Consider the following 25109-nt stretch of genomic DNA (forward strand, 5'->3'; position numbering starts at 1 on the left):
TTTTTGCCAGGTGTCCCCCGCCCTGGTGCTCCCTTCCAGGAGGGACCAAACCACGCTCGCATCTCGGCACTCGTTTCACTCAGACAGCACGCACACTGCAAGGGTAGAGGGTGAAACCCAGCCTCAAAGTAACAGGTTGCCTTTCAGATAGGACACAGAGAAGCAGGAGACAGATGTAGAGGGCACACTGGCACCCTTGATTTGTTTATCAGCTCCAGAGACGTTAACATCCTAGGCCATCTGTAGAGACACACCCTGAAGAAACAAGGAAAACCTACAATGCCTCTAGAAGATGCTTATCTGTGTTGAAACAAAGACCCTTCAACGAAATAAGGATTTGTTATGTTTTATTGCATTTTTTTAAGGTGTCAAAACTCCCTTTTATATCTCATGGCTCTTCATTTATTTAGGGGATTCACAGCTTTTTTTCTTGGTGTGAAACATGAGTGTCACAGGAGCAGCTCTCTAAGCCTTTCCTTTTCCCCAGGGAGCATGGCGGTAGGCAGTAAACAGCACCCTTTTGCACCCAGTAGTAATTACACCATTTTTATATCATTCTCATTCTAAAGCACGAGAGAATTTTTAATGGAAGTGTTAGGAAGCACCATCTCATCTGCAGGAGGCCTAAAATAAATAACCTGTCCCGCAGTGCACTGTGCACCATCCACTGTTTCCCCAGTTTCTGTACTCCTGCAACACCCCGGCCCCCAAGACCCCCAAACATAGGGGTCCCATAGAGGATCCCCATTTCTCTCACTCCTGAACAAGATCAATTAAACCCAAGAGAATTCAAACAAGTTTTGCAAAAAAAACTTTTAGTAGCACACATGGCAGACCGGACACTGCTTTCGAACTGCAGCAGTATCCTGCCCTGGCCAAAGGGATTTAAAAAAAATCCAGGTTTCCATGAAATTAAGCCTAATTACGCCTTGCACACAGGATTTTTACAAAGACTTTTTGCAAACTATTCAGTTAAAAGATAGCTGACCAGAGAAATGACTAACTACAGAAATATCATTCCTCGGAACAACACTTAACTAGAACAAATCGGGAGGCGGCATGTCAGTGCTACGGAGAACACCTCCACGCTCTGCCGTAAGACACACAGACCCAACGCACCCTCAGGTATGGGCACGTATCCTACTGTCGCTTTCTCACAGGTTTTTGTGTGAAGAGCACGATCTTTCAACCTCAAAAAGCACTTATCATAATAATGGTACGGTTGTTTAGACAGAAATCTTTCGTGGACACAAATTAAGGAGTCTGATCCTGTCTTATTTCTAATCAAAGGAAAATAACCTCCTAAATTTTAAACTTCTCCTCCACTGTAAAGTCCAGAAAAGACATCTCCCATTTTTACTTCATCTTTTTTTGACAGTAACTCCTCATATTTCTCAACACCTCTTAGAATATGACAAGAAGGATTCAACTCTCACTAAAGAGCAAGAGCTCTCAGCCTACGCCTCCCACTCCCTGCAAAGTCCTTTTATCCTTGGTCATTAAGTGAAAAGGAACAAATAAGTCTTGGTTTGTATGTCTAACACAGAGCACAGCTGCCTGTACTTTTTTCCCCTTCTGCTTACTCTTCAAATATCTTCAAAAAGATGAGGGGAAACTTCTTTTTTTTTTTTTAAAAAAAAAAAAGTGAATCCCCAAGAGATCATATAAATCCTTTTTTTGTGAAAATTAAACAAAATTAATCCATGGCTTTGCCACTGATGAAAGGCATCACCTTGTAGTTATTCAAGAACAAGACCAAAAATAATTCTTAAAAGCTCAGAATGAAAAGCTATAAGCAGGCAGGGCAAAAATTAGCATGCCTTCCAGGCTTAGCCATGTAAAAAATGTTTTTGCACATCCACCTTGAGTTATTATGCCAAAGACAATTCCTAGACGTAGCTGATACAGCAGTGAATGCTGTCTGCCTGCTTAGCACATCTCCCTGCCCCTTGTCACCCAAAAGCCCAATGACAAGTGTTACTCAGCATAAGTGACCCAGACTGACCCCAGTAATTGTATACAGCATTAAGTGAGTGCACAGTAATTCCACTTGATTGTTTACTAGAGCAGTTTTATTAGCGTGGCACCACTGTCACCAAGCAACATCAAAAAGATGGAGCACAAGGAGTACTTATCAATTAGACTACATGCACTTCCAATAACAAAGACCCTGAAAAGTAAATTATTTTGCTAAGAAAACAAAACTATATTCTTTATTTGCATGTGTTATGACTCAAAGAACAAAATATTTTCTACATGAATTATCAGATATATGAAAAGCTGCTGTCCTTCAAGACAGTGTCATGTATTCGTTAAATCCACACAAGTGGTTTGATATTGACATCTGAAAATTCAGAAATCTCAGTACCGATGAGGCTAGGAGGTTGGAGATTAGCAGCATGTGTTAAAAATAAAAGAAAAAGCAGTAAGGGCCAACGCTTACTGTCTCTCTCTCAGCAGAGAGTTTTTACCAAGCCCCCAGGGCCAGAGGAAGAGCAGCTATTTCTCCTGCAGGAATCTGTGTTTCTTGGCTCACCCCTCCCCAGCAAACGTCCTGGCACCCTTGGCACAGGGATGGGGAACGCCGATCACAGAGCAGGCACACGCTGCCTCCAGGACCCACCGCCACACATTTGTTATATTTCTTGTTCCCCCTATTACAGACACAGGGACAGGCAGTGATTAGACATGGACAAGCATTAAAGGATTGACGTTAATACTGTATTTCTCTCCCTAAAGATGAACGTAACAAAGTGAACTACAGATCTTTACAACAGATTATCCTTCAATTGCTAACGCTGCCTGTATCCCTATTCCGACTGCTTTAATTCCAGAGGTGGGCGTTACCCTCATGGAAGCTGACTTACAGGAGTGCTTCCACCAGCTAAACAACGAGCCTAGGCATGCTGTCATTCCAAGGTAAAACTGGTGTATATGAGTATTTCCCCTCTGTCCTTGCAGACTACACAAAGACCACCTAGTCTGGCCAGCTATACTTCGACATTCCTGTAGTAAAACACACCTGACCTTGCCTTCCTCTGCCTGTGACAATGAGATATTCCACCTGTTTTCCAAAAGGAGTAATTTTAAACTTGATGCTCCAACAGGAAATGGAAGTCACTATTGTACCAGCTTTGTACAAGATGAATTCATAATAGCAGGGTCAATATTCTTTGCAATAACAAGCTTCACAAACATGCAAGGGTAAAATTTAACCCATAAATTACATTGCACTTCATCCTTTTTAATAGACTTCTTAAAATACATATGTATAATTTATCATTATGATAAGCAAGTGGTTTTATTGATCTAGAGACTTCAGATTACTTGTAGTTGTCTGGAAAAAGACAACACAAACCTAAAAAGTTTGCTTGTTTTGACCTTTTCAGTGCTTCTTGATTTCACCCAAGCGCCTAACGAAGCAAGCTCAGCACATGGCACTTAAGGATCTGCACGGCTTTTTCTGCCATCACTCTCACTTCCTTCTGGGCCTCATCTATTTCCATATGTCAACTGCCTCGCCTTTTTCAATGCTTGTCTTCCAAGGCAAAAAATTTGTTTTCTCAAGCACAAAATCTACTGTTCCCTTATCCACTGCCTCCAGCTCTCCCCTTGGTGAGGCAGATCCCCTTGCCTCTCCCCTCCCCAACACCCCTGCACTGCTCTCCAACCTATTGTGGAACTTTTTTTGGAAGAGGGACCTGAAGAGAAACACCACGTGCCTCTGACAGACTGCACCAGCTGAGGAGGGACAGGCTGGGGTAGGGGAAAACACCACAGCAGCGCCGGCATTAACTTTCTGAGGATTTAGTTCACAGTGACTGGTATTTTTAGAACTACTGTTTCCTAAAATCTGGTTTCATTATGAATACTACCATGTATGCAAAATCTTAAATTTTTTTTTTTTTTAACATATATACACAACATATGTTTCAGAGTACAAAATTACAACAGAGCATACAGGTATGCATTTGGAAGTATTGCTTTTGTTTATTAACTGAAGGCAGCTCACTGTTAAAGACCTATATATTCACTCACAGTCAGATGACTAGGTATTAGGAAATTAAAAAGTTAACATATTTTTAAAACAAGATCAGACTACATAAAATTTATCATCAATGCATCAATTTGTGTTGACCATTTGCCTTTTTTTTGCCTCTTGATTTTTAGGATAAATTAATCAACTACCCACTGCCAAATCCAGTGGGACATAATTTGTGTCTCTGCTAGTATAGAACTGTAAGTGTAATAAAATACATTCACATTTCTCTGTTTCCAAAATACAGGTCAGGGCTGGCTGGAGAGATGTTCACGTTTTATTTGCAGAGTAAATATTGCTTGGACCATAGCAATTCAAACTTCTCAGACAGCCTCAAAGAAATGTGATCTTTGAAAGGGTGGAGAGTGCAACATGCTAACTCATTCTTCTAGCTCTAGCACACTCAGCCTTTCGCTATTTGCTGAGGTTTCTGGTCAGTGATTAACTGCATGAGCACTTCACATGACAAACTCATTTTCCCACAGGTCAAATAACAGCAGTTACCTTTGGAAATAGCAATCCAAGCTCAGTTCAAGTACATGAAATGCAGGTGAAATTCAGGACTAACACTGCACTTGCGTGTGGTCATTAACCCAAGGAGGCTGGATTACAACTGCCTAGATAACTGGATGTAAAACTTCTCTTACGTATGCTGAACAAAGCACGTAGTTCATTAGTGCAAGATATTCCAAGGCTTAACCAATGAAATCCTTTATTTAAAAACATTAGCATATAATTGCAGATGTAATTTCTGTAATATATAATTTTACTACAATTTGTACCGAATAAGAATTGAATGATTCGGTATTTCTGCAGTCTCCATTTGGAGTTTTAATATTCCTTGTGAAAGTATAGCTTTTATCTTGCTATTAGTAAAGACTGCAAGGAAGAGATACAGTACACCGATGTCAACCGAGTATAGGAAAACTCATTTTCTCAAAATGTAAGAAGATGACATTCTAAGTATTTTCATTCATTATGGTCTATTCTTCACATTTACATGGTTGTGTGTCTCAATTCCAGTCTGCCATACGAGATTGAAAAATTCCTTAAAATTATTCTAAATGAAATGTCTCCAACTACTATTACACATACTGTTTCTAGAGCTTCCACAACCATGGCATTACATCAAAATTTAACACTTATGTTGTTTCCACTAGATGCACACCACTTGAAAAACAGTCTCCTTACAGGATGCAGTCACAGCTGCCATATAGACGGCTACAACGCAGAGCCACAAAAAGCACACCAGTTTGCAGTCTGCTTCCTCATCACAACCATCTTTTAGGTTTCAGAGTTGTTCCTGATTAACCAAATAGTGGCCTATCATGTACACTATCATGTATTCTTATTTATATTTAGATAAGCTTTGAATTTGCTCACAGTATTTAAGAATAAACCAACTTTTGAGTAACTAAGACTACTGCATAAGCTAATGAACAGGACCCGTACGTCTGCAAACCCAACTACCAGTTAATATCCTATATACACAAATAAGACAACAGGCATTTACTGGGCAGCTAGTGAAAATGTTAACTTTCTGTAGCAAAATTCTGGGCCATGTTACCATTTTCTGTAAAGACAACAAAACCAGCAAAAGGCATCCTTGTCTATAGGAAAAGTGATCATTAGTAAATGCAGAGCAGCATTTTTCGCAGGGAGCCAAGCTGCAGTGGGAGACTGGGGCAGGACAGTGGCAGAGCTAGAGACCACTGCTGCGTGAACAGCCCATAATACGCAAGGTTGCTCTTCACACTCTAACTTCTTGAAAATTGTCATTACAGCCTCATGATGCCAAGCCTTTAATAGCCTTCAGGACCAATTAACCAAAGCACATCAGGTTAACGCACCCTACCAACCTTTCTCCTCTCAGAGGCAGCAGCCTAGAGAGACCTCTACATGAATATCTCCACCACCTGACTAATTGTAAAAAAAAAAAACAGGCATGACTGAAGACTTGAAAAATACTATTTCCAAAACTGTGACCATAAAACTAGATTTATCTGGAAGTCTGGGAAAGGGAGGAACCCAGCTGTGTCTGCCCGGGGGTGGTGAGGGAGTAGGTCAGAGCAGAAGTATTCTCTGAAGAGTGCAAACTAAGAAATTGTGAAATGCTACTCTGAAGACAGAGTAACAGAACTGCCAGCTGAAATGGAGTTAAATAATTCTTAATCAAAAAAACTATGTAAGCAAGTAATTACCAATTAAAAAAATCTACAAGCTGAAGATGTCTTTTTGTTTAGTCTATTAGACTAAAAACCCCAATGCTTTAATTTTCAGATGCACCAAGAAATAAATTAATCCAGAATACATGCATATAATATCCTTAGGCATGAGCAAACTGTCTGCATCCTAGAAGTGCAGTAATACAAAGACTGAGACTCTGAAGATTAACGCATTGCAGTAAAGAAACTTAACTTTGCTACTAATATAGTTTGGAATATTAAAGAACTATCTGCCACACCTATTTCCTAAATATCTACTCCAGTGTAAAAGGAAAACAAGGACTTCATTAAGAAATAAGAGAGATCAGAGATGGAGTTACTACTAAAAAAAATAGCTATTGTGCTTTAATTTACACCGTAGTGCAACTTGCATTAATTTCCACATTCAGACAAATCTTTCGGACTAGCATCTGCCTCTACTCCTTTACAGAAAACGTTGGCCTCTTGGTCCTGCAGTGAGGCACTTTATTCATGTTCATAATTTGAAAAGCAAGCCTAAATTTCAGGCACCACTATTAAGAGCCTAACCAGAGGCTGTACAGAGAAATACTTCTTCACAGGCAGCCTTAAAAAAAAGTTTTGTGGTGGCAAAACCGTTAAATTATTTTTCTAGTTGGAGAATGGTACTGACTTGCAATCAGATTCACTCACTACCTGATTTATTTCTGATGTCAACTATACTGCTTTTTTCTTCCCTTTGTTTTCAATCTGCATTATAAAAATGAAGAAGCGATTTCTCAAGCTTATTTCCCCTTTCTTGCCATCTATTTCATAGTGCTGCTATCAATTCTCATTTTGCTTGTTTGTGTTTTACTTCCTTTCCAGAACACGCTTTCAAAAAAAAAATTCAGGTTTGCAGTTTTATTTGAACAGCAAACCCACCTCAAGTTATTACTTGCACTGCTATTTTCCTTCCTGACAAACTGAGCCCCATCTTTGCAAACATCTCCTGTGGCTTAGTATATTTCAAGTAAAGCTGCAGAAACAGCCCTTTTCAAGGCAAGACGAAAAGCACACTCTATACTCTTAAAAAGAGAGACAACTTCAGTTATCTGTTACTTCACTGCCCTATGGATCTGACATTTAAGAATTGCCTAGAAATTGGGGGTGAAGTAGAGAGTTGCTGTATCTCTGCGCTTTGTTCACCTGTGAGTACCTCCTCAGCCTACTGAGCTGCCTGTTCTTGGCTGTACTGGGTAAAGTTCACACACACAGAGCTCATACAAAGCAGCAGCACTGTTAGCTTTTCCTCCTTGTTCTGTTTCCTCAAACTCTTCTGTGCAAAATGATAGAACATTCATAGAGGAAGCTCAAAGACAATTGTCCCCAACAGCATTTGATATTAGGGATATAATCAATAGTCATGCTTTGCCCCTCAAAACACTTTTCAGATATCGCTCTTCACTCAGCGTAAGCAGTTCTTACACGCCAATTTAAAAACCAATAGACCATAAGACCTCTTTAATAAGCACCTTCTGTTTGCGGTCATACCATGTTTAGTAGATGGCAACAAGTACTACCTGGTTAGAGACTGACAGGACTACATTACCACTAGTTACTCTTAAAAAAAAATATTATAGATATTCTGATCCATTCTTTTCTGTTTAGTCGATTTTGCTTCCATATTACCTTTTCCTCATTTGTTGCATCTAACAGCCTCGCATGGTCATTCTGAGACCCTGGTCCTTACCCACTGATTTCACCTGAACGGCACCACCCACTTCATGCTCCACATTCTGAAATGTGCCTGTAAAGGTCCAGCAGCCTACTGACATGCACGACTGACTAAAAGCACCAAGACTTCCTACCTAACACCAGGAAGCTGTCTTTCGTACTCCTTGCTCAGCACTACTCAAAAAACCACTTGCCATGTACAAGCATATCTTCTTTAACAGAATCTAGATTCATGCTTACAATTGGGAAGTATGAGCTATCAACTCCAATCATTTTTCCAAATAATGGAAGACAATCCAGCGTTCTTTCTCCTTCGGTATTTATTGCGGTCTATCGTATGACATATTTTTATCTGTGGTACGCATTCTTTAATATCTTCTCCAAATCAGGAAAATCATTACCTTTTTTATTTAGGCAATTTGCCCATTATCTAATCTAGTATCATATTAACTGTATGCAGTAATTTACAAATGCTAAGCATCCTTCTATTTTCCACTCCTTTCTAGCCAGATTCAACTTCATACCTAGATTCTCAATTTGTCTGCAACTCTCATTTTAATAAAAAAGCCAATTTTCAACACATCACGCAGTTTGTAATTTCCTCTTCAATTTCACACTCACTTTTAAGCCACTGCAGAAAACATCACCCACATTCACACTCCTACAAACTACCTTGCTTCCTTCCTGCCTTAGCATTCTGGCTTTTCCTAGGTACTTTAGTTCACTTCTGCTTCTCATGCCTGTTTCTCAGTGTCTTTTGTATTTTACAGCAGCAGCGAGAAGTTTTAAAAAGTGTTCTCAGATGGCTAACATTAACAGATCTACTGGTCCCCTTTGCAGTTATTAGGAAGGAAGCCATTTCACAAAGCAGCAGGGCTTTTTCGCCTAGAATTAATTTTATATTGATTTAACTCTCAGAAGAACAAATTTATAGGACTCAAAAGTACATATAGCACCCATGGACTGCAAGATAATCTGTTAACATGACAAAATGCGATGAGATAAATTAAAGACTTGCTGTCTTATTGGCCAAATCATTGAAGTTAAAAAGTCGGATTAAGAGGGAAACATAAAAGCAATGTATTTGGCCCATCTCATTGGGGTAGAGATCATAAATTCATAAACTCTCAGAAATTACACCGGTTGTCTACCTCAACCGCAGATCAATAACCAAACAGTCCCTCAGCAAGGGGAATGGAATTGGACATATGCACTCTTCTAATGCTGTTTTCATCTAATTTATGGGCGCCAGTATCTTACACACGGTTGCCAAACCAAGGAACACAGATACACTGCAGTCTGCCCTCACCACTAGCGAGGCCCTAACCCCGTAACACAAGCTAAAAACTCTTTGCAGTACTAAGACCTTAAAAACAAGGTAGGAATCAGACTGCTGCAACAGACTGCAGAGGGGTATGTGCGGTATCACCACCTAGAAAAAATAAAAGCAAATTGTTTCATTACACAGATCTTGCACTTCAAAACGCTCTAAGATCTAACTTAAGACCCTCAATATAAAATCAAGTGGCTTTTGACTTTTATAAGAAATCAGTGTTCATTACAGTAACATGCAGCTCACAAAAAAAATCATTCCTCCTTTGATTTTGGTACTGTCAAAATATCTCGGGGAAAGTAAGAAAGCCAAAGTCGTAAGAAAGCGATGATTTTCTATGTACTTTGATGATATAGCTGAGGAAAATGGGACATTTAAGGGGGCGTTAAGTTCCCCATTAGGTTTATAGTTTGATAACTTCTCACTACACTCATTGCGTGCCTACAGTTTTGACATATTCTTTTCAAATATGCTTGCATAAAAGTGCAGAAAAGGATGTTTAATAATGGTAACTTTCACACTCTGAATTACGGTATTTCAGAAAATTTATTTTTGTAGAATAAAGTTATCAAATAATAATAATAATTATTATTGTATGGAAAGTTTTATCACCTAGATTATGTTAACACACTTGAACAAGCTAGAATTTCAGAGAGATCTTACTTTCTAAAGGGATCTTTGAATATCTATTTAGAAAAAGAAGCAACACATGTAGAAGGCACCACAGGTCCCTTAAACTGTCTCCACACTGACTTAGCAAAAAGGGCTAATAGTCCAAATGAAGAAATCTGAGGACCAAAACAAATTTCTGCCCTTCTGAGTGGTCAAATTTATTCAGAGACAATGCATTAATTCCTTCCATTCTCTACAGTGGATCTGGTCTAATAAAGGCTCTCTCCAAAATAAAGACAGCCAAACAAGCACCTCTCCTAAGAAAAAAGAACACAAGTTGCCCAAAGAGTAAAAACTAGAAGATGTAATTGTATCATACAGCATTATCTTCTTACTGTTACAATACTAGCACAAGATTAGCTTGGCCTGTCAGCAGAAAAAAAATTGTTCTTAATGCATCGTCTCCGAGGCCAGAATGTAAAGAGCAATTTCCCAATAATTTGTTGCAAAAATGGCTCAAAGAATGGTTCTCAAAACCATTAGATTGGTCCTACATCTCCAAAGGTGCCACGGGGGTCTAACGTTTGACCACATAAGACAGCTGCCTCATCGCAGGGGAAAAAAAAAAATAAAAAAAAATCAGAAATCTGAAAGTTAATAGTGGAGAATAATGCTCAGGCACAAGTAATTTTCTGCATCTGCGTTGCAGCATCAATTTGCAGTTGACAGGACGTATACTGCACTACAAAATAAACCTTACTAAACCCAAACCAAGTGCACTTGAACTGCAATGCTCCAAAAATAATCTTATAAGGAAGGGATGAGGGTCCTAGTTTTGCCATGTATTTCCTATGAAATAATGAAGAAACCTTTATTATGTCTGTCATTTATTAAACTGGGAAAATAATCTGTCTCAGAAATGTAAGATTAACCTAATGACTGGGTTGTTTTTGTTCTACAATAATGAGATACTCCAGCTGAAGTTCAGAGAATTAGCTTATTTCTATAATCCAGGCAACTGCCCTAATCAAAAATCCTTCATATGTCTGTCAGAAATCCAGAAAATTCTCTACTGTTTCCCTTCTGAGAATGTCTATTCTTAATCACAGTTACTGAAAAGTCTCATCTATAATGTTAGAAAAGGAAAGACTGTATTTTAAAAGTTGATTACAGAATTAAACATACAGATTCCTGTCTTCTGGCAATGAGGAGGAAACAAAATTCACTACAGAAGCAGTATTCAGTGGTAAGCAGAGTTTCCTTCAACATACGCGTTTTACTGCAGGGTCTTCTTACTATGTAGTTAGCACGTTCGGACTAATCACAAACAGCCTGACCTAAAACCACATGAACAATGCAAATATTTTTTGTTAAAGACTTGATGCAAGAACATTTAAGGGATAGACTCTGCAGAACTATTCTGGGACCTATGTTTCCAGAATACTAGAATTTGAGTGTAATTACTATCCCAGTTAATCAGACTGCTTAGTACATTAAAAGACAGGTTTCTAGGATATTTAAATGCTATACTGCTTTCCCCACTTAAACACTATACAAGTACAGTTTTTAAAGTGGCTTCCCCTTCTCCCTCCCTTTTAAAATTGAGTTTGTTGCCCTCAAAAACTAAAACTAAGCCTCCTGGGCTTCCATCCTTGTGAATTGTCCCATTACTCACAAACCAGGGTAAAGACAGAAGTATACTACTACATTTAAATCCATATGAGTTGATTTTAGTGCTTAGGTAACTTATTAAGCTACCTCACACTTGAATAATTGGCTACACAGATGCACTGAAGTTGGAAAATAAAATTACAGATTATGCAGTCTCATGCTTCAGAAATGAAAGCTATGCAGGTGACATTTCTGCTGAGAGGCGGGGTTAGCTATACAGTCTTTAATTTTACAAGTCAACTCAAAATAACATAAACCTTATGTGAGGTTGGTTTGCATTGTTGTTTTTTTTTTTTTTTTTTTAAACACTCCATGCAATTATAAGGTCAAAAACCTATTTAAGTCAGCTGTACTTTTTGTAAGACAAAAGACTTGTAAATACAATGGTCTTTACAAGTTCATTACATTGTTCCTATTTGAAATTCTCCAGTGTTGGATTAGCAGAGAGAAGAGCTGCTCTGACTTCAGATTTCAATATAAAAAGATTTCATGTGATAACATTCATTTCACATGCAGCTAGGTAGGTGCATTTACAATTTATTTCAAGTCTTATGAGAAAGATGAAATGCGAAAGCCTGTCATAAAAGTGGCACAGAAACTCATAGCCCATGTAGCCTAGCAAAAGAGAGAATACAAGTGACATCCTAGCTTCCTCCCACCTCTCCCCATCTCAGCATATAGAGAAGAAATACAAGATAGGGTCAAGTATTTAAGCTAAAGACTCTGATTTTGGAGTAAAGAAAGGACACGGGCACAGGTAAACCCTTACACTTGCCAAATAAGGATTAGCCTTGACCCATAAGCTAGAAAGAAAACCCTCCTTACTGACCAGAAATGGAAGTGCTACTTTTATGCACACCTGTACAGAACAAATACAGCTGGCAGTTCTGCCCCCTCGCTAGAGAGCACTCTGAATAATTGGTTTCTTTTCAGTAGAGATACTATTAATTGCTTTGTTGCTTTTCACAGTGAAAAATGAGTTTGCTTCTACACTCCGACACCAACAAGTGGTGCCCATGTAGAACTAGACGTGTTTTCTAGGAAACTTGAGACAGCAGTGATCCAGTCACTTTGACACTTCTTCCCTACCCCTCAAACTGAGTATTTTGTGGCTTTTCTGCTGTAACTGATGATTCAGAAACCCCAAAGTGTTCCAAAACTTTCTGTAAAAAAGAGCCCCTTCAGTAGATGGAAAGCAGATAATTATTTGATTCAGACCATGAGGACTCTTAACTGCTAAGACAGATGCATTGTTATGTAGACAAAGACTGAACTGAAAAATACAGAATACTTTCAGATAGCATTTGCATGAAAGAATGTTCCAAAATGCCTGCCAGTGTCAAGCACTGCATTAAAATAAGTATGTAAGCTCTCATCTGGTTTCTTGCATCTAACTTGCACAGAAGCACACCAGGGATTTCAGAAATACTGAAGTAGTTCTCTCTTGTTACATTTGGCTGCTTTAAGCTGGGATGCCAAGAGCAGTGTTCGGTCTGATGTAACACCACCACCAAACGACCGTCCATAAAAGCAACATGTAACTAACCCAGTAGCTTTACTGATAATCTCTATCACTAGCACAAAACACTTGGTTAAGCATAAAACAGAGAACTGCTACTACAGCATAATGTAAACTACCTAAACCGAGAAGATGTAGCTCACAGTAAGGCAGACAAGGTTCTCAGAAAATGCGTGAATTTCCCTGCATTCACACTTTAGTGTCAGAAGACAACGATGCTTCACTCATTTTTGGTGTATGTCATCTTGGTGATGCAGTGTGCTTAAAGATCCAGTTTGAAGATTTAGCAACACAGCAAAGCATCACTACAAAACCTCTGTGATGCACTGAATCCACCAGTGCTTGAGCAGAGAACTGACCTCGAATACAGATTGCAGCAGAAAACTGCTCACACAGGTGCGAGAGACTGTAGTCTAGACAGTTTTTAGCAGCTCTGCAAGCCTGGGAGAAAGGCAAAACATAGATAATACCACTGAGTTCAAGTAGTGCAACTTCACTTTTCATCAAGATTTCTATGTGTTGGAGCCACAAAAGTACACTCTAAGAGTAATGAAAATGTTTGACTAGGAAGCTTTTGCAGAAATGACAGGCTGCTGTATGTCTGTCATGCAGGCTAATGATATCAGTGCAGTGTCTTAAATTGATTCAGCTCAAAGATCAACAAGAATTTTCAAACTTAATTATTTAGAAACAGCTGTGTTTTTCTCATTAGTAAATTAAAAAACCCACAGATTGACCTTATTTTTATAAATTCTGCAAACGAGGAAAAAAGTCACAAAACTTTTCTGGGGGTAAAACTGAATTTGAGGAACATCAGTAAAACAACAAATAGACATGTAATATCTAACTTTGTGCTTTTATTTTTATAAATAGGTGAGATTTCTTATGAAATAGTAGCAAGAACAGCAGAAACTTTGTAGCATTATGAAAAGAGAAACTTACCTCCAACTGCTTAGTGCCAGAAAAATATTTCTGCTGAACTAAAGTCTGCCAGCTAGTTTTAAAATTCCATAGTACTCCCCTTTTAATACTTATCTTTAACACACACAAAAAAGCATGTGGGAATATCAAGCTTAAAATGAATTTACAAAAAAAAGCGAAAGAGGCAAAGCCTGAGTTATATATTTATTTTATATATTTTATATTATTACTATGTACATTATTTAGTCACGTCTTACGTTGGGAGAAATTAAAGTTTTATCCTTTAACAATAAATTGTACAGTCAGGTTCCTGCTCAGGCTTACCAGCACACAGATTTTATCAAGGGCAAATACCATGGAATATTCTGAGATTTTAAACAACTACTTGTACTGCCCATCCTGCTCAAGTACTCCTCTGCAGAATTTCAGTTACAGCACTTCCCTGAAGAATGCTAGCTAGCAAGCAACAATAACGGGCAAGTAACATATACTTACCAGGGCATCAATTCCTTTTTTTATGGGGTAGAGTAGGGAGGGGGACACTGCTCTGTGTTAAATATTTCAGCATGCAACCACAGCATTTTTTTCCAGTAACTTGGAACCAGAGTCATGCATTAGGGACTATTTTAAAGTGTGTTTTTATTAAAAAAAAACCAACAAACTTAAGTAGCTAGTAGGGTTGTCAGGGGTACCTGTTTGTACTTTTAAAGATTTATCCCAGTCTGAGAGCAGTACACTTGGAACTTTACCTTCTTTATCATAAATGAACTGTACTTTCTTCCAGTTCCTTTTTACGTAATGATCAGTCGTCATCCCCACACAGTAAACATTTCTACCACAATGCTACAATTGGACAGAATTTACAATTGCCAAAGCCACTGTCAGTCAGTACTAGCATGATGAAATTCCCCTAGTGAAATTAAAGCTGCTAGACTAAGGCTCTGGGTGTAAGGTTCGCCATTCCAATTTAGAATGAAGGAAATGGTTCTTCACATATGGACTTGTCAGCACTATCAGGTTCAAAGCATACTGCTTGTACTAAAACTACTAATGACTGCAACACCTACAGAAAATCTAGGGAGAGAGGTCAACTGACATAGCCAAGGGAAGGAAAGTTGCAAGCTAAAGTTAAACCAGCAAGATGTGTTACAAAAGCAATTTTCTGTAAGCTTATTCACTGTCACTCATCTTCAACCTAGATTAACTACATGCTACTAAACATGCCTAACACCTTTACGCAGACGAAAGCCCACATGTATTAAATTACCATCATTCTACTCTCCACAATAGTACTGTCAATGAGAGGGCTTCTTACACCTCAAGCTCCTGCATGATAAGATCTGATTACAGTTTTATCTTCTAAGAATCTGTGATACAGTGCAAAAGAGTAAACTATAGAGACTACCTAAACCAAGTAAGTTTAAATGAAACTCATCCAGACCTGTTCCTACAACGTACTGTACATCGCATGCTGCTAAATGTGTTTGCATGCTTTACAAATGCACCTCACCAGCAGCCATGCAGATGCATAAGCATAATAAGAGATGTTAAGAGCACCAGACTTCTTCTGCAATAATTAGAATGTTAATAAATTTCTGATGGGATTACTTTCGGATTTTTAAAAAGTTTGTGTGGGATTACTTTCAGATTTTTTTTTTTTTTAAACAAAATCAAGAAGTTACAATTACTTCACTTCTAGTGAACTCCCCCCGAACTTTCTGCCCCATCAAAAATGTTAAGTAGAATTACGATACTTAAATTCAAAGAACACATCTGAACTGTACAAAGACAGCTTCTTGATAAGGACTCCTGGGACCTCCTTGTCATCTGAAAGATGAATTGCAAGGGTATATTGAAAGAGATGGCCCACAGGAATATCTGTTAAAGCCCACAATTCTTACAGCAAATACACTTCTAATTTTGCCCATGAAAACATACAAAAATAATCTTTTGATGGATAGGGAGGAATGGAGAAAAGACAGGCAAATATTGGGTCAAATATGACAAAAGTAAAGCAGGAAATCTAGCTCTGTTTTTCCCCACTCCTTTAGGTAATATATCATGTTTTTGCACTCAGACCAAAGATGTAATACAAAAAAACTTCACTCACTGTTATTCTGAATATATTAAACTTCAAGATTATGCACAAATTATTTTTGTCAGTTGTAAGTACCTATAAACTTTTAAATTATCTAAGTAAACTATCTCTAAGACAATTTGCATTGATAGGCTCACGTACTCAGATTTTTATTTGGTATGATTTTAAATGAGCATCAATTAATGAGGAATCCACAGGTATGGAATCTATCAGCATGTTTTTATTCCATCATAAAAACTAAATCAAAACTTTGTCAGTGAATTTTAAACAGTGCATTTGATTGTTGTTTTACCTGAGTTTCTAACTTTGGAAATAGTAAGTAAACTTTTTTTTAAAAAAAATTCTGATTCACCACTTGCTTAAGTAATATACACACATGAGTATATACTGGGGAACAAGCCCTCAACAGAAGCTGCAGGGATGCAGAATTTAACAGAAATAAAAGACATTTGTTTCCTCCCCTTCACATGGCCTGAAAGCAGATTTGAGATGAATGTTCAAATCTGAGATCAAAACTATTTTGAAAACATGGTAAACCAGCTCCTAAATTAGGAGAGAACTGGAATTTGTTCCAGCATCCATATATACACTACAAAATGCTAACAACTACAGTCAACATCATTACACATTGTATTTCTCCAAGCAGGAGAAATAAACAGAACATGCTGGGGGGGGGTGGGGAAAGGACCCTTACAACTTTCTGTTTATTGAAAAGGCATCTTCCCCTTTCCTAAGAAAAACAAAACAAAGACCCAGCTGCAACTGAGTTGCCTTTTTTCCTATTTGGTCACACAACGAACATTTTAAATATACGTAGTTTCATGTATAAATGTATTTCCACTCTGAGCACAGTGAAGTCAGCTCACATGCTAACTTCACCATGTCTTTTATCTACAGGATAGCACATACGTAACTACGTATCTGCCACCTCATTTTTGCAAATCTAACCCATTTTAATCTCCATGTAGAGAGTTTATTTTAATTTTGTTTAAATAGTAAGAATAATATTTGAAAACCTATGCTTCCAGGAGAGATGGTATCCGAAGGAACTGGATGGCTTTGCTGCAGTCTGGACATAGAAAATACTAAATCAAACAACAAGGCATCATTTTGCAAGTTATCTTTCTAGTCCAAATGCATGACTTGCAAAGTATCTTTAAAAATGTATTTGGTGTTAATTCTCACATAAACCAATCTGTTTATAGTAAGAGTTTGTTCTGCTACGGTCATGGGTTAACACTTCCAAGAGTGTACAGTAACTTCTCTTTCCAGTTTCATACACTGATTATTTCTTATTCTCTATTTCATGCTCTAATGCAAACCATGGGGAACTGGAGAGAGTACGTCACCCTCATTAGAAAGTCGAAGTTTTATATAGTCATATTACATGAATCAAATGAGGTAAGACAGCTGACGCTCCATCACACTACTGAACTTTTCAAATTAATTAAGAGGAATACTTTGCATTAATAACAACAATAAAGCCTATATAATTTAGATATATGCATAAGCTCCATAACGGTTTTCCTGAAACACAGAGCGACCCTGAAAGTGTACATAAAAGCACCAAGCTTCCTCAGCATACCAACAATTATAGCTGTCCCTCTTTTGGAGAAAGTTGAAGATGTTCAAGCTCTGAGAGCCTTTAGCTCAGCAGTCAGTCTACAAGACGCCTGGTGACAGAATCTACTAATAGATCAGCAATGTGTGCTCCCTGGTACTTGCGAAAACTAAGATTAGTGCACAGACTCTGTCACAAGGCTTAGTACAATCTGCTTCTAAGGGAACAGACCCAGAGCCAGATGAAATGTTTACACTTCAGGTTAGAAGTGAGTTCTTTTAAACAGTCTTGTCTCAAGATGCAACAGGACTCTGCTCTACAGCAGTATTACTGAAAATTGTCCACAAGCTAAATTTAAAAAGAACATCTTTCTACTTATAATGCCTATCCTTAAACAGAAACATTTCTGATGCCACAGCTCCAATGAACTTTATGCTATGAACCTTTGTCACTACCAAACTAGTTAAACCCCAATATGGATCAGATTCCAATCACCGTAAGATCTTCTTGTGTAGTTAACTGCATGTATACAATGTACCACTAAAACCCATGAATGCTGCTTGTGCAACAGTATGGTTTTGCACCAATGCATATCATTTCTTCTCACTTTCGAATTATTTTATGTAAGAAAGAAAAAAATGTCAAAGCTTACAGGTACTAGGAACACACCATTTCATTGCAAGTCCCAAATTGTCACCAGATGTAGAACACCTTGTCACACTGAAGCCATCAGTAAGAAAAAGCATACCCTACTGATGGGAAATAGCAATGCACACTCTTCAATGAAGAACATTTGTACTACCAGGACGCAGGAGTACCAGAATGAATGGCTTTCCTTCACAGAAGATTCTAGCCACGAGAAGCCACTGTATTTCATCACAGCAGTGACTCAAAGCCTTTCCATAGTCTGCAAAGAGATTTGGCAGCAAATAAATTCAAGTGTTGTTTTATGTAGCAGCACTAGCAGATAAGGTTTAACGAAGTGTTCTCTTAGCCACCAGGCTTCTCAAAATCAGAATGAAGAGCATCGGGTAACTCAACCAGCTGACAACTGGAAGCTGGAAGAGATGCAGAAATGAATGAGAAATTATGACTATAGTTCCCTCACCCACGCAGATGAAGATAACCAATCCGTAGCTAATACAGGGTACACAAGAAAGCTCTGTATTTTTACTTCTGGTTCTTTCAGGTTCCAACATGAGAAAGAAGCTAAAGTTTGTGCCTAACCTAACACACACATTTTCTGCTCAAAACAAGAATAGAAGGATCAGCAAATGACTTCAACAAAAGAAAGCACACGAGAAAGGTTTTCATTGTCTTCATAACATTTGAAAGTGAGACTTCGAAAGTGTTGTGAAGAAGAGTTTTATACAACTCACACTTCTAATAGGGATGTTTCTGTCACCCCACGCAGAAAGAACACAACAGAACAGGAAGTAGTCCATGTTTATTCATGTAAAAAAGCAACACACTATAGAAGAGGGTTCATAGTAATCTCTTCATTAGGCATCACTTCCACTTCAAAAATTTAAACTCCTAACACTTTCCCATGATATTTTTATGTTTAAATACAGAAACAGGATTATAAAGAAACCCACTAATGTTGTACCGCGCATCTTCTGAAACTACAAATGTCAATTATATGGATAACTTTCTGATTTACAACTTGTAGAACCATGGCAACTATGCAAGATGTACATGCCTGTATTTACATATCGAGCAGAAAAGACAAGAAAGAAGTTGCATTCACTTTCTAGTGCAAGTCTACAATAATCACACAGACAGAACAACATTTATTAACAGGAATGGAACAAGTCCACACATGAATAAGAAAAGATCATAAATAATACAGCTGTAAAAAAGATTAAAAAAATCTCAGACTGAGGTAGTCAAGAATGTGCAATATGGATGTTTGTACAGAGCACCTGTACAGTAGTTTCTCAAAAGCAGAAGTTTACTATGAGAAATGTGGTAGACTAGCAGGGTGGGTATGGATTATAATGGGTATGCCTTCCATTAAGAAATTAACGAAGATCACCTATTGATATATACAGTCTCTTCAGTTGAAAGTACCACTAAACAGAATCTCAGACAAGAGGTCTATTCTACTTTGACTTCTGATCACTCCAACTTCATCCTCACAGAATTCGGTTCCCATTTTTCCCTAAGCAGAATAATTTTGGTGGTACATATAGCAATTTTTTTCTGAACTCACAACCAGATTAGAGTAAAACAGAGTAAGAAAATGTTTTGAAGAAACACAAACATTTTAAACAAAAACAATCATTTTTCTAAATAGTTTTATTTACATTTTTCATATACAAGTACGTTAAATGATACATTCTGACTAGTATCCACACCAGTGTGAATTACATGAATTAAAGATACTGATGTATTGCATATGATGAAATGCAAAACAATCAACCCTAAGCTTTGTTCCCACCATCTGAATCCTCATACAGCATCTGGTTTGTTACTAAGACATCTAAAATTCAGTGTCTTCATGTCAAATAGAAGTTATCTGAACAAACATATCTAGTTTCATTTCTTTAGAACAAGCAATAACACAGGAGTCTTACTTGCAAAACTTGCAAGACGAAAAATACATATTAAAAGCCAAACACTTTACACACATGTTACTAGCTTTGTATTTATTGTTTCTAGACTTCGGGTATTTGTCACAACTGTCTTGTTCTTATGATTTTTAAATCTTTAATTATGGCAACCTTTCATCCCCTACTAACAACAGTTCATAGTGACCAGGATATAATGCAATATACTCAACAACAATAAATGTAAAAAGGTGTGGTGTGAACTGGCCTGAAACATTCAGGACAATTACAGATTAATGTTTCCACTTAGAGCAACTGGAACTAAAAATTCTTTAGATCATTAAAAAAAAGTTGGAAATACATGAACATAGTTTAATGTGCATAAGAGGATTTTCAACCTGGTGAATTCTCAAAGGAAACTAGCAGAAAAAAGGTGACAACTTCAAAACTTGGTTCAGAACTACTCAAACATTTATAACAAAGTAGAAGTTCTTTCAAGTGCATGAAAAGCATTATCAAAGTCTTTCTATATCTAGAAGATGGTTCAAACAGTCAAAGAGACAAAGGAAGTAGTAATAGACAGCTGGGTCTACGGGATCATAGGGTGTATGACATCAGAATTTATTTTTACATTTCTGTAGCACCTTTTAGCCAGACGCTAAAAGCACTTTAATCACTAAAGCGAGCCTCACAACAACCCTGTGAGGTAGGTAGGTATGTATCTGTTTCAATAATGGTTAAACGGGTTAAAGAACTTACCTAAGAGGACACAGCAAATCAGCAGAGCAGGCTAGAATCCGTATTACATGATCTATGAATTTAACATTATGGCACATGTGGGACTGAGACTTACATGCTCCTTTTTAAAACTGTGAAAAAGGCACTGACATGTGAATTGATTCACGTTTTCTGGAACTAGTTTTTTACAGGAAAGGTATCAGGAGAAAAATGTGCTTTAAGCAACTAGAGAAAACAGTCTGAGTAACAACAGTGGCATTACTGTACCACTTCCTAAATTTTAGTAGATGCAGAATAGCAAGTTAACTATTTTACTTGCTAAAATACGTATCAAGAATAGATTACATAGTCTGTCAAATTCACTAAACAAAACTATCCTTGCAAGTCATAAGTATTCAAATGCTGTGACCCAAAAACATGAGCTGGGAGTTGTTTCATCCAATTTTATGTCCTGCAACTCCTTCTTTGAAGGACAGAAGAAATAAGAACCAGTGCGAGAATCAAAATTTTTTGAGCAATTAAAACTTTAATAGCAGAGATCCCATGAACAAACTGTCAAAGCATGCTCTTCCCAGTTAATAGTCATGTTCTACTGACTACCAAACCAGTCATAATAGACAGACCAGAGCATGTAAACCAGTGCTTGGCACATAAAACGGAAACGTGCAGTATTCAGTTACTTTGGCACAGTCTGTGTATCAGTAGCAGTAAGTTAGGCGATATACTAACTGCTGAGCTCTGCTTTGTGCTATATTCCACGAGGGAACAGTGTCATACACAAAAAGGAAAACAGAGTCAGTCAGTTGAACGAACACTGTCATAAAAAGAGATAATCACAGCAGTAAGGCCTGCACTTAGAAGTTTTACAGTACAAAATGAACTGGCATATACAAGGAAACAGTTTTTGTTCATGTAGATTATAAGCAATGATTTCTACTTTAAGATTGGTAGTGACTAAAACAAATGTATTCCTCAAGTTAGGCAAAGGGAAATTCACAGATTTCTAACAATTTCATAATCCAGCTGTTAAAGGGCTAATCCCCCCTTTTTGTAAACCCATAATGATAACCCTCACCCTAGCTCATCTTCCAATAATAGACCCCCACTACATAATGATATTTAGATAAGATTTATGTTGTTCAGAGGACAAAAATCTCTAGTGAAAAACAACCTGCCAGAAAACAACCCTCACTTTCATCTCCCTTTTTGTCTTTCCGTGATGCAAAGCGGAAACATTATGTTAAAGAGCAAAGTGATACGCTTGTTTTGACATCAGGAAAAACACATCTTACAGACAACTGAAGATTTAGCAATTTTCAGATTTTAATACCAAGGCAATGAAAGCAAATCAAAAGCAATGCTAAAAAGGATTTACCACAGGTTTACTTTCCCAGCTTAAGGCTGGAAAGACCAATACTTCTGAACTACGCAAGAGAAACTTTCTAGCAGGAGGAAACTACCATGATTTCCAAGGAAAAAAGCTTTTTGAAAATACCTTCCCTATATTCCTTGTGCATCTTAAGGCTGCAATAAAGGAAGCCTCAAAACAATTCCTCCATCTCAGGTAGCCTTAAAAAATTAATTGAAGTCTTAATTTATATTTAACCACGCTGTTAAAAGAACATTTGAGAAAACATTTAATTTTGAATTTACTCTCAGACAGGACTGTATATATGATCTGCAACTTAAAACAACACTAACAACAGCACCCAATTGTGTGAATATATTTTTGAGAGAGGAATTTGGAAATAAAAAGTTGTTTTGGCTTATAGCTATAAAGAGTTACATATACAAAAAAAGGCAGAGATGAGCATGTTGCTTTTTAGTTAAATCAGTCACTATGTGAATTCTGACAGAAGTTACTGGAACCAGGGAAGAAAAGTTGAAAATTTAAGTTGTAACTGAGATTTTGAAAGTTTGCATGCTAAGATAAAAGATAAATTTCTAAAAGGTAACCTCTTAAATTTCTTTCAAATATAACCCTTTTCAAGCGTAACCTCCACCAGAACTCTACAGTTCACGTTTTCCCATTGTTTGGAGTAACAAAATAATATATTCCATTTCTCTTATATTTGAAGTGTAGTTATAGACAGACACACACACATGTGAGATAGTGATCTTTATGTCAATTCTTTCCGTCTCAAATTTACTTGTGTTAGCCAGTTACCATACCTGTTGGGTAGAAGCTGATCTTACTTCCTTGAAGAAGCACATAAAAAAATACCCTAGACTGTTACAAGTTTTGCTTACTGTTAATGTTTCTAAATACTACTGGATTATAAATTAATTAAAAGGTATTAAGGGATGTAATGCCTGTCAATTCATCTCTGAACATGGTTCAAGACAAGAAGCCTCAGGCAAGAAGCTTTACACTGGTACTTTCTGCTGCAAGATCTACAATGCAGTATAGCATTTCTGAGGTGGTCTAATTCACCTCTTAAATTTGAGGCATAGGAAAGATAAAGGTTTTAAACAAGCACAGAAATCTGATAACTTAATGTAATCATCAAAATAGATTAGATTCTAAAGACTAGATCCTGTAGCAAACAGAGGGTACAAGAGACTAATGGATTTGGCCGCAAGGTCCCAAAAGGAAAAATACACATCCATATGTGTTAGTGCATTCACAATCTCCCAAAGATGTCCAATCACCGACATTCCAACTACTACATAACTACTGAAAACAAAATAGTGAAAATTCTATTCTCTTTAATTAGGTAGTATTAAATTTAGGTTGCACTATTTTGCACTATAACATCTTACTATAAGCGACAATTTAAAAATTTGTTAAGATTCCCATGATCCCAATTTTATTTAATAATCTTCCAAATTTACTGCCAGAACACTTTTGGATACAGAATTTAATGTCAAATAAGATATAACTATCCAATACAGTTTTGCCACTCAGATTGCTGCTTAGCAATTTTCACATAAAATGGAAAAAATTTAGCTAGCTCATTTCTTATCTACAGAACTCAGGTCCCTGCCCCTGCAGTTTAGCATGCAGAAGGATGTGCCTCGTAAAAAATGTGCAGCTAAAAGATGCCCACAAAAAACATGTATATTGGTATTAAATATCAGCTACAGAATATTAAAATTAACAAATACTCAGACTATACAGTGCATTTCATGACATGTCGTTAAAGACTGCTTAAATAATCAATGCACTTAGTGGAAAGTTTTGTATAGTTACACAAACAATCACAATTTTGTTAGGATGTTTAGAAACTTATGAGTCGTGGTACTGCATTTTCCCAGTATTTTCATTGCAGAAATCAGCTTCCATCCCACACCCTCCCTGAAAACACTGTTCACAGAAACACTGAATTCCCTAATAAAGCAAAAAAATTGAAAGATCCAAACATTCACATAAAGTTACTCAAATAAGTTTGTACGTATAAAAAAAAGCCCTCTAAGTAAATGACACGGGAGGCAATAAATTGACACGACAAGTAAATAAAAGGCTAAAGCACTCCAATACCATTGAAACTGTTTTAATGTTGTTGCAATTCCATAATGCAACAATCATCAACTTATAAAAGACCCAATACTTTAGAATTCATTTTAATCACTCCTTTACACCTATTTTACAAAATAAAGGCAAGGCATATTTAAAATCCCCCTTTCCCTACATTTTATGTGCCTATCTTATTTATGCTTATGAAAGTATGAACTTAAACTCCTATTAAACATTATATAAGAAAGAATGTAAAAATATTAACCTCTGCTTCAATGTACAGTTTCCAGAATCTGCCAGAACTGGGGAACTGGGCAACAAGGCGTTCATAGGTCTTCCGTGCTTTGTCTATAGGTTGATTCTAAAAATTGAAAATCAAAATAGCATTTACAATATTATGATTTCTGTAAACAAATATGCTGATTTTACTCCAGAACCAAATAGCGTGAGTGGACCATAGATAAGGAAATGTAATCCTATGTCACTAAACCTGTGCCTCTCGAATGAGAATGCTCCAAGCGTCAAGGTCATATGGATTTTCTTCTAGTTTCTTTTCAGCTTTCTTCACTTTTTCTGGAACATATTCAGCAGCCTAGAAAAATTAAAAAGACGACATAAGAGATCACAAGTAGAGTTTGAAAAGTTCTGTCCCAGCTACAAAGTCAAACTAATAACATTCTGACAATGTAACATTTCAGATCTCAGTTTA

The 25109-nt window shown here is 37.2% G+C and overlaps 1 protein-coding gene across 1 annotated transcript in view; it reads right to left on the bottom strand.

Moving 5' to 3' along the window:
* The window catches only part of CSTF3 (cleavage stimulation factor subunit 3), a 51383-nt gene that overhangs the window by 17574 nt on the left and 8700 nt on the right, over positions 1 to 25109 (bottom strand). The window contains exons 2-3 of the mRNA XM_075427043.1: positions 24891 to 24992; positions 24666 to 24761 (exon numbers count right to left, since the gene is read on the bottom strand). Of these exons, the coding sequence (XP_075283158.1) occupies positions 24666 to 24761; positions 24891 to 24992 (198 nt within the window). The remainder of the gene's footprint in view (positions 1 to 24665; positions 24762 to 24890; positions 24993 to 25109) is intronic.

This window comes from Opisthocomus hoazin, chromosome 7 (assembly GCF_030867145.1).
Source record: "Opisthocomus hoazin isolate bOpiHoa1 chromosome 7, bOpiHoa1.hap1, whole genome shotgun sequence".
Classification (NCBI taxonomy): Eukaryota; Metazoa; Chordata; class Aves; order Opisthocomiformes; family Opisthocomidae; genus Opisthocomus; species Opisthocomus hoazin.